This window comes from Schistocerca piceifrons, chromosome 1 (genome assembly GCF_021461385.2).
Source record: "Schistocerca piceifrons isolate TAMUIC-IGC-003096 chromosome 1, iqSchPice1.1, whole genome shotgun sequence".
NCBI classification, from domain to species: Eukaryota; Metazoa; Arthropoda; class Insecta; order Orthoptera; family Acrididae; genus Schistocerca; species Schistocerca piceifrons.
In genome coordinates this window covers 1,060,334,511-1,060,352,239 of record NC_060138.1, presented here as the reverse complement: position 1 = coordinate 1,060,352,239, position 17,729 = coordinate 1,060,334,511, and the positions used below count along the sequence as shown (strand labels likewise).

Below are 17,729 nucleotides of genomic sequence, written 5' to 3'. Positions count from 1 at the left end.
ATCTTCTCTCCCTCTGACACAGTTGTTTGATTGTAGGTCGTTGTAAAGCTCCCTTTAGCATGAATTCATTTTGGGTTTCAGCCATTGTCTGCTTGTTCCATTTCTCTCTCATATACACATTCAGTGGTTTATTTATTGAGACATCAAGAGGTTGCAATTGTGGAGTAAGTCTTCCTGGAATAACAGTAAACCCTGTATTTTCCTGTCTCAGTTTCTCTTTCACAGAATTTTTCAAATGACTACTAAACTGTTCTGGCTCAAGAAGAGAGTTCTTCTTCAATAAAGCACCTTTTTTTCTCCCTCACACTCTGTTAATCCATAATTTCATACCAGTCTTGTCTATCCAACCCTTGTCATCTACATGAATACCACCACCTAACAGTGTTTCAGAAGGTTTTGGCCTAGTTTTGTGCTTGAAAATGATCATTGGATTGAGTTTAGTACTGTCAGCACAACCTGAAAGGACAACAGTGTAGTACATTTCTTCGTGTCCACTTCTTTTTACAGTTAAAATTTTAGCACCTTTCGTGCCAACGGTTTTGTTACTCGGCACATCAAATGTCGGAGTAGTTTTGTCCATATTCACTATTTGGCTTAGTTCCACACTGGTTTTCTTTTCTTGTTGAATAATAAAGCAATGGATTTTCTTATAATCATTTATTCAAAATGACGGTCACAATCGCGTTATATATTTTGCCGCCAACCGGTTTCAACCCGCGATGGGGTCATCTTCAGGGCATAGTTACCAACCGTGCACAGGCAGGGTGACGACTCCAGTGAGCGACCAAATGGTGTAAATTGCCCTGAAGATGACCCCATCGCGGGTTGAAACCAGTTTGCGGCAAAATAAAGAATGCGATTGTGACTGTCATTTTGGGTAATTGATTATAAGTAAGCTGTTATCTCCACACAATTATGTTGTCTAAAAATTAATGGATTTTCTCTTCATAGTCTTTTGTCATTTTCTGAGATAATTTGGTTTTGGTTCGCATGTCAAGTCCATGACATATCATAAACCTGCAGCACTAGCTTACGAGTGTGTAATTGACATTTTTGTGTTAATTCCAATGCCAATTTGATGGTGTCTGTGGATCCATTTCAATACTTCTTCTTCTAGATTCAGCCATTTTGCATTCAGTCCTCTATTTGCACATTTAGTCTCCTCCCCCCCTCTCTCTCTCTTTCTCTAGCCCACCAATCACGAAGGTTTTTGCTGATGGTGGACGGCCGAAATGTCACTCAGCTGTTCTGTTTCCCATGTTCTTTTGTGTATGCTATTACTTTAGATTTATAGCTCGCATCATAAAAATACCCTTTAATTTTTTCCCATTTAGAAACTAGCTACTAACAAAAATATTGTACCGTTGCTGACAACACAAATCACTTTCGGTTCAAATTCACTGGCACCGTAGACTGCAATAACGCATCATAGGGTAAACAGTGTTCTGGGTTTGTGATCACAGGAAGGAGGGAGACAGTGTTAGCAAGCTTGTGAATCCCTGCAGCTCTTGTTCATCAGATCGGTGCACTGCAGCTCCCAATTGGATCCAACATGCCTGATAAAGAGAGGTTTCCCGTGGGAGCGAATATATGGCCATTTTTAAGACTGGTAGGAATTTTAAATCAAGCATTGGACATTTTCATATTAATTTTGATTATAAGACACACCTGAATTTTGGAGGCAATTTTTCAAAGAAAAAAGTGCGTCTTATAGTCTTTAAAATACGGTATCATAAAAATGTCAACCATTTTCTGTACACAGCTGTTTCAGAATACGAGGCTCAGTTTAGGTACCCAAAACGTGTTTTTGGGGTATTTCTCAGTAGTAGATAATATTTTTGAAAACTAGACGATGGTATTTCTAAATAAATGCTCAGAGAATATACCATTAAAATTTGAGCAATTTGTTGCAGTTAGTTCTTTAGATACTCAACACTGACAGCAAAAAAAGAAAAAAAAAATTGTGACAAATGTTTTTCTAGGCTTTTCTGAGGAACCACCATTAACTTAAAGGTGCCCCCACAAGGCCTTTAAAACATACCATAGATCGCCTCTAATGCAAGAAGAACCAACTGATTTGCTCCATTTGCGTAAGCTGGAGGAAGTGTGTAATATTCAAACTTTGAGTCTGTACGGTAGGATAGTTAGCAGTAAGATGATCCTTATGTTGGGTATACAAATGGTCCTATCCCAAGGGCTATCCAAAACACTTGACCCTCCGTGTTATCAATAGAACAAGAGTTATGATCCCCAGAAAAATCCCTTTTTATGTGCGGCATTTTGTAAAATGTTGATAGTGCATGCTGTTCCATGCTCTTCAATGTGGAACACTAGCTGACAAGGCAAGAGGAATTTCATTGCAAAAAAAGGGGGGGGGGGGGTCAATTGGAAGGGGAATATGGAACAGCCAAAAGGTCAAAAGGTAATACACCTGCATAAATTAAATCAGCTGGTGCCATTTCCAAGTAAATGTGTATTGAGAGTAGATACTAGTGGTACAATATGTGTGACATGAAAGTGGATTCATCTCATGTTCTGCAGCATGCTCAGCTGGATGTTGTCAGTGTAGACAGTTTACTTTTGACCTGAGGACTTGTGTGGTATCAGAGGCAGAGGTACCTGTGAAGGCAGTTGTGTCATATACCAGCTCATCTTTAATTTCTACACAGCCATTTATGTGGTCATGGCCAACAACAAGCTCTCCTCCTGAATGAATGACCCTTGCTAAACTATGGCCAAAAGGGAAGTTTACCACCAGTGGCAGAAAATGCTGCTGATCAAAAAACGCTTGACTTCAGTGGCTGCTTCATAAACCAGGCCATCTGGATTTCCTGCCACACCATTCTCCCGTATCTCTCTCGCTCTCACCACCAATACCAAATTCTCTGAATTATGTAGACAGGAATTGTTCTTACAATACTGTCTTCTCAGAACCCCTGGCCTCAATATTCATTAAGCCAGTTACATACCCACCTCCACTTCTCTTCTCATGCGTCCATCTTCTCAACATTAATCTACCCCACACACACTTTCTCTGTTGTATTCGCTTCCCAAACCCATTCTTTCATTCCATCATGTACCATACAGAACTCCCCTGCCACCTCTACAGAGGGAGGAGGGGTCATCCTGTTGGCACGTATCTATCCTAATCACTTATTGTATTTCCCTTCCAACTGTCAGTCTCCTCTTCAGCCCCTCCAAACTTCCTCGGTCCTCTCACCATGCCAGTGGGGCTGCAGTTGGCTGAGTGACTGTAGCAAGGGGGTGGGGGAGTGAGAGAATGTACTTCAACTGTGCAGTAGTGATTGGTTATTTTTACACAGTCCTTTAAAAGACATTAATTTTTGAATTTAATAAAAAGTCCATATCTTCAAATATGTGGCAGTTAAGGAAATGAAATAGACATAGCTATGGAAATGACTGAAATTTGGGCACACGCAATAATAGTAATAATTCTCTCTCTGAAGTATTCATTGATTGGCATTCCACACTATAGTACAGTGTGTATTTGAGGAAGTTTGCTGTTTATGAGATGAGAGTGCTCATCCATTCCATTCATCTGTTCAACTCTGATCTGTTTTCATACACAAATTATACTTTAATGAGGTTTGCTACTTTTTATAAATATTCATGTGTAAGATATAATTCAAGGTTATTTTATGATAATGATCATGTAATATGATTGAAATAACTTTTGTCATTATGAATTTGAAGCATGATATTGTGAGGTTGGCATATGGTGCACAGTGTACCAAACTGCTACAGTTTCAATGAGATACGTTTCTCTACAGAAGACATGCACATTTCAATAAAAACAGAAATTATTGGAATATTTATTCCCAGTGCTAGATTAGTTGAAATGTGAGACACAAAATTATTTTAATTGAATTTCAGTATTTCTTTTATTGTCTTTGTCATTATATGGGCCATCTTCAAACTTTTTAAAATTATTGTTTAATAGTCTTTAATACTTAAACAATTTAATTATTTATGCTAGCTCCACAGTTGTCCAAATATTTAGTACAGTTCACTAAAAAAAATTTCATTCTCTTCTTATTTGATTTCATGCTTCTTTCAATAATTTGTTTTCAGAGAGGAAATCCTTGCCAAATTTATTGAAATTGTACATTGCTAAGAAAGAATTTCATTGGATATCTGAATTAACTTTTTAGTTTTTAATGACTACCCCATGAGGTATTAATAGTAAAATTTTGTAATTTCACATCTACATAGCCAGTTGATAGTAGCTTCTATAGCTTTCTTTGCCCTCCTTGTGTTAGTGTTTTATCTCTCAGGAAACAAGACAAACAATTTTGCTTAATGAATTTCTGTAAATTCCTGTGTATTAAAATAATAGCCATTGCAGTTGCTTTTTTATTTGTTAATGACATCATTAACTGTAAAAGCTAAAAGCAAACATGGTGTCATCTTAAAAAATTATGAAGGCTGTAGATCCATATTACAAGTAGTTCATTGCAATTGTATTTTAAGGGTAAGATATGTTGTGGTTTTTTTTCCCATTAATATATTTTGGCAAAACATATTTAGTTTGAAAGTGTCCTGTCTGTAATTGTAATATGTTACTATTAAACGAGCCAAGACTTGATTCTGATTACAGATAATTGCCATACATTAATGTTTGTTTATATGATCATTTGTCCTCACTGTGAATTACCAAGTTATTATAACCAGACAGTAACAAGTACAGCTTAATAATATATCGATGGGAACCTCGTAACTCCATTTTGTTAAGTTTTGCAGGTGAAGCAGAATCAGTTTCTTAAAAAAATAATGAAGTTATATAGAAAGTCGCTACATGTGTAACCGTATAGTAGAAGCGTAGTTATTGACAGATTGGAGAAATCCATGCACTTTCAAATCTCTCTTTGTTTATGGAGTGACTAGTTACTGGAATTACGAACTTTCACAGACAGATGGAGGTTTTTATTGTCTACCATTGATGTGTATGTTTACTTAAAGAGCATTCAAAAACAAGTGAACATTAAGGCCTCGAATTTCATAAAGTTTTTCAGAGGTACATTCCCCCACTATTTCTGTTTTTATAATATTAATGTTAGTGCGGGTATAAATTATCCATAATGCACCTGCAGTATGCTGCCATCATTATTTACAGTATATAATGAAAACGATTAAGCCCTAAGTGACTGAACCAAGCACATTTCAAACTTATGTAAGTATTACTTGACAATGAAGTTAAGAGTCAGAAATTGAAAGCTATACTTTAGTGATGTAATTGTTTATAAGTACAATTGCTTCATGGTAACACAATGCAAACATTTTTGTCTATATGTTTTACAGAAAAAATTCGGTCAACTATTAAGCAGAATGGCTTATTTCATGGACTGATGTACATACTGTTGTTAAGCATGTCGGCACACTTGACAAAGCAGCTGGGAATGGCTCCAGGTGGTGAATTTCGACGAGCTTTTGCTGAAGTAAGCAGTTTACGAATGACAGGACGTCACCTATTTTTTGTTACATTAATGAAATTGTGTGAGGGAACATTTACAGCCTTTTATTCATTTGCCTTCTGACCATTACAAATTCCTTGCAGTATTGTTGAAATGTTGTAGGTTACAGTAAATCTTTAAACATAATAAAATGTTAATTGAAATTACACAAAAAAGAAATCTGAGTGTGGGGCTCTATGGTTCATGCACTTTCATAAACACTCTAAGATAGATAAAATAGTGTTAGGTGCTATTCTCCCTCTCTCCCCCCCTATCTCCCCCTCCACCTCTCCCTCCCTCCCTCCCCCTCCCCCCCCTCTCTCTCTCCTGTGTGTGTGTGTCTGTGTGTGTGTGTGTGTCTGTGTGTGTGTGTGTGTGTGTGTGTGTGAGAGAGAGAGAGAGAGAGAGAGAGAGAGAGAGAGAGAGAGAGCAACTGCAGCAGTAGTGTATGGGGTGTATCGTAGCTAAAGTCCATGTTAGAAAGTTATGTTAAATTTAAAACTGGTGCTAGTGTTTCAGATATAACCAGAAATTGGCATATTTGTACATACTCATTATTACTTGGTGTATTTCGTATTCTTCATAAGCAAACTAATGCTTTCACTTACCTAGTTAGTTTGTTTTATGTTCCATGGATCATTTGCATCATAAATCATAATCATGTGGAAAGAGTCAGTTTACGTACACAATGCATTCCGTGAGTGCCTTAATGTAGAAAGAATTTAGACATGTACATTGTTTATCAGTACAAGATATATTCTATAATATAGAGATGTAGCAATAATGTTTAGCCACATATCGGGATTCCTCTTCAGTGTCATCTGTATATAAAGCACTTTGAAATTTTCTGAAGTGTGTGTAGTTTTAGCATCTATAGTACAAAAAGGAGATAGTGAGTGGCACTTTAACCAGACATCCGATGATGTTGAGTATAAGTACAGATATATGCTTTCTTGGGAAGCTAGTGTGGTTATGATATGCTTCACCAGTCAGCTCAGTTAAGCCTTGTCCGATTTATTCACCAATCTGGGCTGTAATTAAAGTACTGGACACTGGAGTCATACATGGGAGGTGTAGGATTCAAATCTCCAGCCAGATAACCAGATTATGTTTAGTATTATTTCCCTACATCACATAAAGTGAACTCCAGCTTAAGCCCCCCCCCCCCCCCACCCCAGAAAAAAAGGTCATATCTTTCCTGCCACATTCTTGTACAATCTGAGCTCTTGCACTGTCTGTGATTTGAAGCGACACAAAAATCTTATCTTCTTTCATTTGCTGTTATTAATCTCATAGTACTGTAATATCACTTAAAAATAGAAACAAATCAAATTACAACTGAAACAGTTGTGTGAAAGTGCCATTAAAACATTGTTCCAAATATGTTTCTTATTTGCTTCATTGGATGTTCCCTCTCATTCTTTCTGCCCCCATAATGCCCTTATCTCCAAGCTTGCAGATGGGACTGTCCTTTGCTTCCTAATTTCTTTTTTTTATATTTCTGGCCGTCTCTTAGGTATGTGCTTTCTTTCTTCTTTTGTATGTTTCTATTTTTCGGTGTGTTTTCTTTCTGCTTGTGCCTTCTTTGCCCTCAATGAAAGAGTAAGAGGATAGAATTCTAAAGTTTTGTATCAGTTCTTAATTTTTGAAACCTTGAAAGACAGAACTCTAGAGTATAGCACGTACTAGTTGCCTCCATCAGTTTATTTTAAAAATCACATGAGCACTCAGCATCTCTTCATATTGGTTATTACTTTCTGATGGTAAGACCTTTCTGTTTTGTATTATCATTACATGATTAGCTTATGCCAAAAGAGCCTTCTAAAATGAAGCGTTGGCTTCCACATAGTATTTACTATTGTCTGACACATGTTTTGATTTGTTGCTTACTTCATTTGATTTTGGAAGCTACCATGCTTTTGCTTATTTATAGTTAGTAAAATTTGTTAGTCTAACTCAAGAAAAGTTTTTATTTTGATAGATTTTTCTTGTTTTTCTTCAAAGGCACAAAAAGTTCCACACTGCATATTGCACATGGGGGACCGGCCAATTCACATAACCTTGCAACGTGCACTGGCTGCCTTATCATGGTGGCAAACTCTCCGTTTGACGTGGCATTTGCTTACTTCTAAGGAACCTATCAGGTATAGTAGTGCCAAATAACTTGGTAAATAATGTGTCGTCCCTCATAGCTTTTCTCTTTCAAATATATTTCTGTAAGTAGTACATTATCTGGTCAAAATTATCCAGGCACCTATTAGTGGACATTAATATGAGGTGTGTCCACTATTAACCTTTATGATGTGTAGATTATTATTATTATTATTATTATTATTATTATTATTAATTTTTTTTTTTTGGGTGGGGGGGGGGGGGTCTTTCAATGAGATATCTGAATATCTGTGGAGGGTGGCAACCCATTCTTCCTCAAAAACTAAAACCAGAGAATATAATGATGTTTGGGTCTGAAGTGAAGTTGACATTCTAACTCATCCCCTCATCCCAAAGATGTTCCATTGTGCATTTGACGGGACTCTGGGCAGGCTACTCCATTCCAGGATTGTTACTGTCCACAAACCATTGCCTCATATGTTGCTTTATGACAGCGTGTATTGTCATGCTGATACAGTCAATCATCATCTCTGAACTGTCCCTCTAATGTATGCAGTACACAACGCTGTAAAATATGTTCATATCCATCCACATTTAGTGTTTTTGTAAGAGCAATAAGTTTATTATATCCTAACCATGGAAGATGAGGGCAGATGTGGACTCTGATCACAATCTATTGGTTATGAACTTTAGACTAAAACTGAAGAAACTGCAAAATGGTGGGAATTTGAAGAGATGGGACCTGGATAAACTGAAAGAACCAGAGGCTGTAGAGAGCTTCAGGGAAAGTATTAGGGAATGATTGACAAGAATGGGGGAAATAAATACAGTAGAAGAAGAATGGGTATCTTTGAGAGATGAAATAGTGAAGGCAGCAGAGGATCAAGTAGGTAAAAAGACGAGGGCTAATAGAAATACTTGGGTAATAGAAGAGATATTAAATTTAATTGATGAAAGGAGAAAATATAAAAATGCAGTAAATGAAACAGGCAAAAAGGAATTAAAAGTCTCAAAAATGAGATCGACAGGAAGTGCAAAATGTCTGAAGAGGGATGGCAAGTGGACAAATGTAAGGATGTAGAGGTGCACTAGGGGTAAGATAGATACTGCCTACAGGAAAATTAGAGAGACCTTTGCAGAAAAGAGAACCACTTGCATGAATATCAAGAGCTCAGATGGAAACCCAGTTCTAAGGAAAGAAGGGAAATCAGAAAGGTGGAAGGAGTATATAGAGGGTCTATACAAGGGCGATGTTCTTGAGGACAATGTTATAGAAATGGAAGAGAATATAGATGAAGATGAAATAGGAGATATGATACTGCGTGAAGAGTTTGACAGAGCACTGAAAGACCTAACTCAAAACAAGGCCCCTGGAATAGACAACATTCCATTGGAAATACTGACAGCCTCGGGAGAGCCAGGCCTCACAAAACTCTACCATCTAGTGAGCAAGATGTATGAGACAGGCGAAATACCCTCACACTTCAAGAAGAATACAATAATTCCAATCCCAAAGAAAGCAGGTGTTGACAGATGTGAAATTACCGAACTATCAGTTTAATAAGCCAAGGCTGCAAAATACTAACACGAATTCGTTACAGACGAATGGAAAAACTGGTAGAAGCCGACCTCGGGGAAGATCAGTTTGGGTTCCATAGAAATGTTCGAACACTTGAGGCAATACTGACCCTACGACTTAACTTAGAAAATAGATTAAGGAAAGGCAAACCTATGTTTCTAGCATTTGTAGACTTAGAGAAAGCTTTTGACAACATTGACTGGAATACTCTCTTTCAAATTCTGAAGGTGGCCTGGGTAAAATACAGGGAATGAAAGACTATTTACAATTTGTACAGAAACCAGATGGTAGGTATAAGAGTCGAGGGGCATGAAAGGGAAGCAGTGGTTGGGAAGGGAGTGAAACAGGGTTGTAGCCTCTCCCCGATGTTGTTCAATCTGTATATTGAGCAAGCAATAAAGGAAACAAAAGAAAAATTCGGAGTAGGTATTAAAATCCATGGAGAAGAAATAAAAACTTTGAGGTTCGCTGAGGACATTGTAATTCTGTCAGAGACAGCAAGGGACTTGGAAGAGCAGTTGAACGGAATGGACAGTGTCTTGAAAGGAGGGTATAAGATGAACATCAACAAAAGCAAAACGAGGGTAATGGAATGTAGTCGAATTAAATCGGGTGATGCTGCGGCAATTAGATTAGGAAATGAGACGCTTAAAGTAGTAAATGAATTTTGCTATTTGGTGAGCAAAATAACTGATGATGGTCGAAGTAGAGAGGAAATAAAATGTAGACTGGCAATGGCAAGGAAAGCGTTTCTGAAGAAGAGAAATTTGCTAACATCGAGTATAGATTTAAGTGTCAGGAAGTTGTTTCTGAAAGTATTTGTGTGGAGTGTAGCCTTGTATGGAAGTGAAACGTGAATGATAAATAGTTTAGACAAGAAGAGAATAGAAGCTTTTGAAATGTGTTACGTACTGAATAGAATTGGAGAGAAGAGGAGTTTGTGGCGCAACTTGACTAGAAGAAGGGATCGGTTGGTAGCTCATATTCTGAGACATCAAGGGCTCACCAATTTAGTATTGGAGGGAAGTGTGGAGGGTAAAAATCATAAGGGAGACCAAGAGATGAATACACTAAACGGATTCAGTAGGATGAAGGTTGCAGTAGGTACTGGGAGATGAAGAGGCTTGTACATGATAGTATCATGGAAAGCTGCATCAAACCAGTCTCTGGACTGAAGACAACAACAACAACAACAACCACCATGGAAAACATCCCCATATTGTACCACCTCTCCCGTACCTCACTTTGGCACTAAACGTGAAGGCAGGTAATGTTCTCCAGCCAATCACCAATCCAGATCCTTCCATTAGATTGCCACAAGTTTTAGTGTGAGTGGTATCCCACTTTACACCACCTCAAGTGACACTTAGCAGTGATTACAGAAATGCATGGCTGGTGAGAGGGTTGTTGGACAATTATACCCTATTCTTTTTAACTCTCTATGCACAGTCATCATGCTAGCTGGACTGATGCTAGCACTTTGAAACTCACAGGTGATTACTTCCGATAATGAAACACGATTTTTTGCATCCATCCTCCTTAGTGCTCAATGGTCCCTACCTGTCAGTACATGAGATCTGCCTGGTCTTGGTTTAGTTGTGGTCATTCCTTCACATTTCCGTTTCAGAATCACATCACCAACAGTCGACTTGAGCAGCTTTGAAAGGAGTTGAAATGTATTATGTATTTGTTACACGATTGATGTCCAGTGACTAGTCACTGAGTGAGACCCCCCGCCCCCTCCCGATTGGCCTGCTATTCCCCACCTCCTTTGATACTGGTGGGTCTGCCTTTATTGACATTAAGTGGTTAATTCCACAATACATAGGGTTATCTGAGTACTTTTGATCAGATAGTGTTGATATGCTTTCAGTTTTTTAGTAATGCTTTGATATCTGCGATTTACAGAATTTCTAAATGAAATTTTATTGGGGTTGGACAGTCAGGCAGTAATGTGCAAAAGTTCTGTCGTCTACACTCTAATTTGTGCTGGGAGAATGTTTTCCACAGTTGACGGAAAATGTACATTTGTCAGCCAGAGTGTCATATTTAACCAGTTACTTTTATAACAAGTTCACTTCCAGTATACAGTATGCTAACACAGTTTATTGTGGCTAACAGTGCCTTAAAATTACCTAAAAGATAAAAAAGTGTGTGCCAAACTAGGATTTGATCTAAATTCTCATCTTTCATGGACAACAAAGATAGCCATATATATATCTCTATGCACAACTCAAAGCTACATTATTTTCCAATGCACATAGAGCATCTCATGAATACCATGGCTAACAAATCAAACAAGACTGATTACATTGTTAGAGAATTATTTTTTGTTGCATAATAGTGCACAGCTGCCTTGAAGGGCAACAAAAAGGACCTTAGAATATCATCAATATGCTGCTATGCTGTAAGGGTGCCGTGGTTGACAACCAAAGGGGTCCTACTATGAAAAGAAATGTCACCCGATACCATCACTCATGGTTGTCGGGCTGTGTGGCAGGTGACATTCAGGTTGGTATCCCACTGCTGACCAGGGCCTCTCCAGACAGCATTTGAGAAACTACAAGTAAATTATATACACTAAAGAATGTTCTCCCACAAGACTGAGTTTTGTTCCCTCATTTATTTAGCTTTTACACTAGCATCATATGTCTCCACTGACTCTTTAATGTTTAGCTATGCTGGCGATCTAACAATAGTAACTCATATCAAACAATGGAAAATCCAGGATGGAATGTTGTTGACGAAGGCCTTAATGGCCGAAAGCTTTAATTGCGAGAGTCTTGTGTCTATCAGCGACTCAGCATCTTAGCTGTATGGTGGATAGTAACTCAAAGCAGCATATTCAAAGAATGTGAACAAATACATACTAAAGATCTAGGAAAGTTTGAACAGTATTACAAAAAGTGGAGACTTTGCCCTAACTCTAATAAAACAGAAGTCAGTTTATTCCACCTGACCATCAGAATGGCAAACAGAGAACTAAATATAATCTACAATTAAAAATTATGACTTCGTTGAAATCCCAGATATTTGGTTGTGACCTTGACATATCCCTGACATTTAGGAAACACCTAGAACTAGCAGGACAAAAGCTAAAGTCAAGAAGTAATATATTAATGAAACTGTGTAGTGCTAGCTGGGTATATAATGCAAATGCTGTGGTAACCCTGGCACATGCACTTGTATATCCTGTTGCCAAATACTGTTCTCCTATTGGGAGAAGAAGTAGTCATGCAGTCAAAATAGATATCCATCTACATGATGCAATGAGGATCATGATAGGAATTTTTAGTCCCACAACACCAAGGCTGTGAGTACTCTCCATTATTGCCTCACGTAAATCTCTGAGTGATAACACATGAATGAGTGAAACTCAAGAAAAGATCCAGAGACTTACAATTCATGAAACATTGAACAGTTTACCATGCACTCAACTAAACTCCAGAGAACCTATATGAGTAAACAGCCAACCCCAGAAAGCTGTGGTCTAGGAGCAGAATGTGCAAGAGATTATAGGCAAAACAAAGCTGACCACCCAACGACGGGAACAAACACTGGACCACGTTTTCCACAACTGTCCCAAAAACAGTCATGCATACTTGGAAAGACTTTGCAGACTATGAGGTCTCAGTGAAATACGGTTGAGCACCAGAACTTTAAAAAACAGATGCAGTTGTGCATGTGTGTCTTGTTGGGGCAGAGAAAGGAGGCACGGCAGAGCATTCAATTTAGTTGACAGCTAAGGAGGCATGCTGGCCTTGCTAGTCTGGACTCGGGGAGGCACCATTTGCCAGGAGGTGGCGGCAGTACTTGAGTCACTTAGCTGAGCAGACAACAGAATTCAGTCTCCATGATTGGCAAAAACAATAGTATGATAAATACCACAGCTGCACAAATGCAGCAGGTAAATGAGTGATTAGGCTCAGCAACGGGAAAAACGTGACAGCACTTGCTATTGGAGAGGAGCGTGACAGGCTAGCTGCCATGACAAACAAAGACTCCTCTACTTACTAATAGAACAGTCTTATCTAAAACCCAATTCAAGACAGCTACAAAATAACCAATCACGTCCACAGAAAGGAAAAATGAAGTCGAGTGGCCAGGTTAAGACAATAGTTGGCAAGAGAATTGAAGTGACACCACAGTACTGGTTGCCATTGATATATTCCTGCATTGTTGAAACAGCTAGTTACTTCCTACACCTTTGATTCAAATGAATACGCTCTCCTGTGTAATAGTAAGATTATAGAGATTAAGATAAATATCTTAGAACTTTCTCAGAATTCCATCACACCAACAAAATGAGTACGTGTACCCCACAAAAGACACAAGGCACAATGATGTCAGTGCAGGCAACCATGTGCAAATGCATGTAAGTATAACAATGTATGGAATGAAGAGTGGCAAGAAACATGGTGGCAGGAAGGCCACCAATATTGTAGTGTACAACCAATATACCTTAGAAAATTGTGGTTGACGTATTAAACACATTCAGTATATGATATGTAACATAAATGATAATTGTACATTTCCTTCAGGGAAACTTCCATAGTCCCAGTCTACTACTCCACAACATCATGTGCTGCGCGAATTATATTGGGGGAGGGGGGGGGGGGGGGGGGGGGGGGCTGTAGCTTGAAACAGTTGAAACAGGATTAATCCAAAAGGAGCTATTATTCAGTAAGATTGTTACCTTTGCTCTGAAATTATTTTCATTTTATCGGGACTTTCATTATCAAATGCTTCAGTATTAGTTGAGTAAAATTTCTATTTATTAATAAATATGGAATTGAAATAAAAGCACAAAAAGCATGGCACTACAGATATTTGGACTAGTGACCTTATTATTACAATCCTATCACATATTGGTCTGCTAGCAAACACATTAATATGCCAAAATTTTTAGTACTTAACAGCCATAAAAAATCATCTAATCTTCAGTAATGCATTAGAAACTTTATGTGTTGGCATTGACGTTCAAATCCTCTAAGTATGAAGAAAATCAAAGCGAACCTGTCTGTAAGTTCTCCTGGTTGGACCAGGGAACAACGCTCCTCCTGTATTTCTGAGTATATTGCACATTCATCAGAAAATAACATTCCTAAGTGCGAGCTGCAGACAGTCGCTGTATTTTCTTTCTTTAAATCTCAGGGAGGGGAGGGGGAGGCGGCAGCGCTATCTATATACTCTTCATGATATCTGGTAGCACTCATTCCACGTCTGGAATGACTCTAGGTGGAGTCTTCTCCTCCTTGGCAGCCATTACACATGTGACAATAGGGCTCCCAACAGCCGATAATCCTACCAACTGTGAAGGCCCAGATCTTGCCCATCCACTCCACCCTCCCCCCCCCCCCCCCCCCTTTCCAGTTTGTAGAGCACTGATGGGAGGATTAGTAAAAATATTTTATAACATTGACAAAAAATGAATGGGCTTATAGTTCTTTATATATTCTGTGCCTCCATTTACGTGAATTAAAACATTTATAGCATGAATCCAAAAACTGATTATTGCTTTCTTACATAGAACTTTAATGAAAAATTCTTGAAGGTAGCTTTGTGTATATCCATAAGGTCATAAAGTATGCTTCATTACATTTCTTTTTTGGGATAACTCATCGTGCAATAACTACATGCTGATAATTATTTGTGGAGTAAATTCAAGGACACCCTACTGAAATCCATTCAAGGAATTGTAAGGACTAAATACAGCTTCAAGGTATATGTATTTCTTCTTAGAGTTTATTGAAAATTAAAAAATCCCTTTTGTTTAATCAGTAGTTCAGTTCATAAATGAAATACTAGTGGTCAGAGCAATCTGCATGAAGACTTAAAAGCACTGAATTAGGTGTAATAAATTGGCCATTATACAATACCATATTATATTTTTAATGTCTTGCCAGCAACCACGAGAAGTTTAGCTGCTAATAGAGTTTAGGAAGAGCCGGAAGGACTTACTAGTGAGCAATTCCTATGACACCAATGAGTTTCTTAGCAGAACCGTGTATGTCATTGATAATTTCAGAAAATAAAAGTGCTAGGTGATACTCAACTTCTCTCTCTCTCTCTCTCTCTCTCTCTTTCTCTCTCTCGAACATACACATACAAAATCAAGCAATTGAATTACAGGCACCTACCTGATTGCTTCACCTCATGGTAGCTGCATGTCATAGCATGGATTCTCCAAACATAGTGATTAGCTAGCGATGGATGCAAGTATTGGTCAACAGGATTGAGGTCAAATGAATTGGTGGACTACGCAAGGGTCTTCATGTGTACAGAGTTTTTGTGAAGAATTCCAACAAAATTTGGAAGAGATGGTGTGATGCATTGCCTAGCTGAAGGTAAAGGTCATGTGTGATGTCCTGCAGGCAAACAAACAGATGTACATTATGGACAGTAGTTATGGTTTGCTAGGTAAAGACATTGACAGAGGAATCGGATATAAGGCTTCTATCAAAAGGGTATGATTCATTATTGAATGTTAATCTTAGATGTGGTATTCTTATAAAACAGGGTTATCAAGAGACAAAATAGATTCAAGGAATGAGTGTGTCACAGGTACCATCAGTGAAATATTCTAAAAAAAGTAATTGTGCGTCATGAAGAAGATTGATCTTAAAATTCACCCTCCACCTAATGTGTTGAGACTTAAGGAATACATTACTTCCTCCCATTTATATTTGGTTCATACGTAACTGTATATGCAGTTTTTCACCTGAAACATCATTTATGAATGGTATTTTTTTCTACAGGAGTACATTCATGATATGGCCGGACATTCACTTCAAAAGAGAGCAGTCTGAAAAGTTTTGAAAAGAATGAAGGAAATTTTTTCTCTGTAATTCTGAATGTGTTTGTTATAAAGACACATCACTATGTTCATCTGTGATCAGCTTCATGTGTTGTTTTCAAACACAGGAACTGCTCTCATGCTAACCCTGAAAAATGACATCTGATATAAAGGGTATAGCAGAGAAAATTGCCTTAATTTTACAGCTGGGTAATTAATAGACTGAAACCTATTCCTCTGCATTGATCAGTTATAATAGTTGCTGGACTGAAGCCCTTAAATATGTTTAACTGATTTTCAACAGTGTGTGTGTCTGCTCCATCTTAATCAGCAAATTTGCACACATATTGAAGATATTGTTTATGTGCCTTCATGGCTGAAGGTTTTGTATAATCTCAAAGACAAAGTGGTACTGTCATGGTTACCATTAACAGTGAGATACTGTACCACTTGTGAATCAGATAGGACTAACCGTACATGCGTGTGCCTTATACAGAAGACAAACTTGGTGCTTTATGGGTATAATAAGCATTTTGAAACCCTTGTACTCTTTGTTGCAAACCTGTTTTGTGACAGTATTGTAGCTTCAGTCCCTCTTCCAACAGTGCAATGTTGGACGGAAAACTGGAATTATCTATTTTTTGCTTTTATTTTTTATGTAAGTACAAATCTTATTAAAACTAAGAAAAAAGGCAGAACTGTATTTAGCAGTGTGTTTTTATGATGCAAATAATTTGTTTTGCTGTTAATCATAGTAATGCTGCTTTGTGACATTTTACAGCTTTGACTGTAAAATATTGCCTTAAAATGACAAAAAAGTTGGGTCTAATGTATTCTTTATCTGCTGTTGAATTGGAAAACCAAATTTGTTCTCATGTATTTGTTTGCTGGTGATTTGTACATTCACTTGTTACAGTTTTATGATTTTCAAGGCCAGTGCTAGCGATGGGGAAAACATATTAAAAATGGCTTATGGTGTAATGCCTCATTGAGTTGTATTATTAATAAAATATATTAAATAATTCAGTAAAAGCCTGATATACTATGTATTCACATGTAAGACTGTAAGAACCTTACTACAAACTGCTTGTAGCATTTTGGTAATATGATTTGCCCTTGTGACCTTCAAGCCCTGAAAACAATAGCCAAAGTGATAAAAGACATTGTTGATGCAGGACAAAATGAGACCTGTAAATCTGACAAGAGATAAAATTGATGAAAAGATACAATGTAAACCAAACCTTATTTGAGCATGGCGCTAAAGAAAAAGTGTGGAATGACTTGCTACAAAAACCTAGCTGACTTCTTTAAGGCAGTGGGAAAATGAAGCTACAATAGCTTGCAGACAATGCCTTAAACAGTTATGCTTTTTATAGTCCATAGTTCAGTACAGTATTTTATTTGGAATTACTGTTGTGTTATTTTTGGTCACCATTTGAGTGAAGTTTATCTGATTGCTACATTAACCAAGTTTTTTAATGTTTTACTTCTAATAGTCTTTAAATTTAAATACATTGAAATATATAGTAAATATAACATTGCATTATGTGCATTTCCAAACTTTTCATGCATGGTTTGTCATTCCACTGCTCACTCTCCACTTGCATGCACTATGGTGCAGGACCGAGCAAGGTGACGCAGTGGTTAGCACACTGGACTCGCATTCGGGAGGACGACGGTTCAATCCCACGTCCGGCCATCCTGATTTAGGTTTTCCGTGATTTCCCTAAATTGCTTTAGGCAAATGCCGGGATGGTTCTTTTCAAAGGGC

The 17,729-nt window shown here is 37.8% G+C and overlaps 1 protein-coding gene across 2 annotated transcripts in view; it reads left to right on the top strand.

Moving 5' to 3' along the window:
• Positions 1-17,729, top strand: part of LOC124748395 (traB domain-containing protein) — a 142,170-nt gene that overhangs the window by 68,061 nt on the left and 56,380 nt on the right. For both annotated transcript variants that reach the window (XM_047248960.1, XM_047248961.1), the window contains 2 exons: positions 5,320-5,456; positions 7,476-7,615. In XM_047248960.1, coding sequence (XP_047104916.1) covers positions 5,320-5,456; positions 7,476-7,615 — 277 coding nt within the window. The remainder of the gene's footprint in view (positions 1-5,319; positions 5,457-7,475; positions 7,616-17,729) is intronic.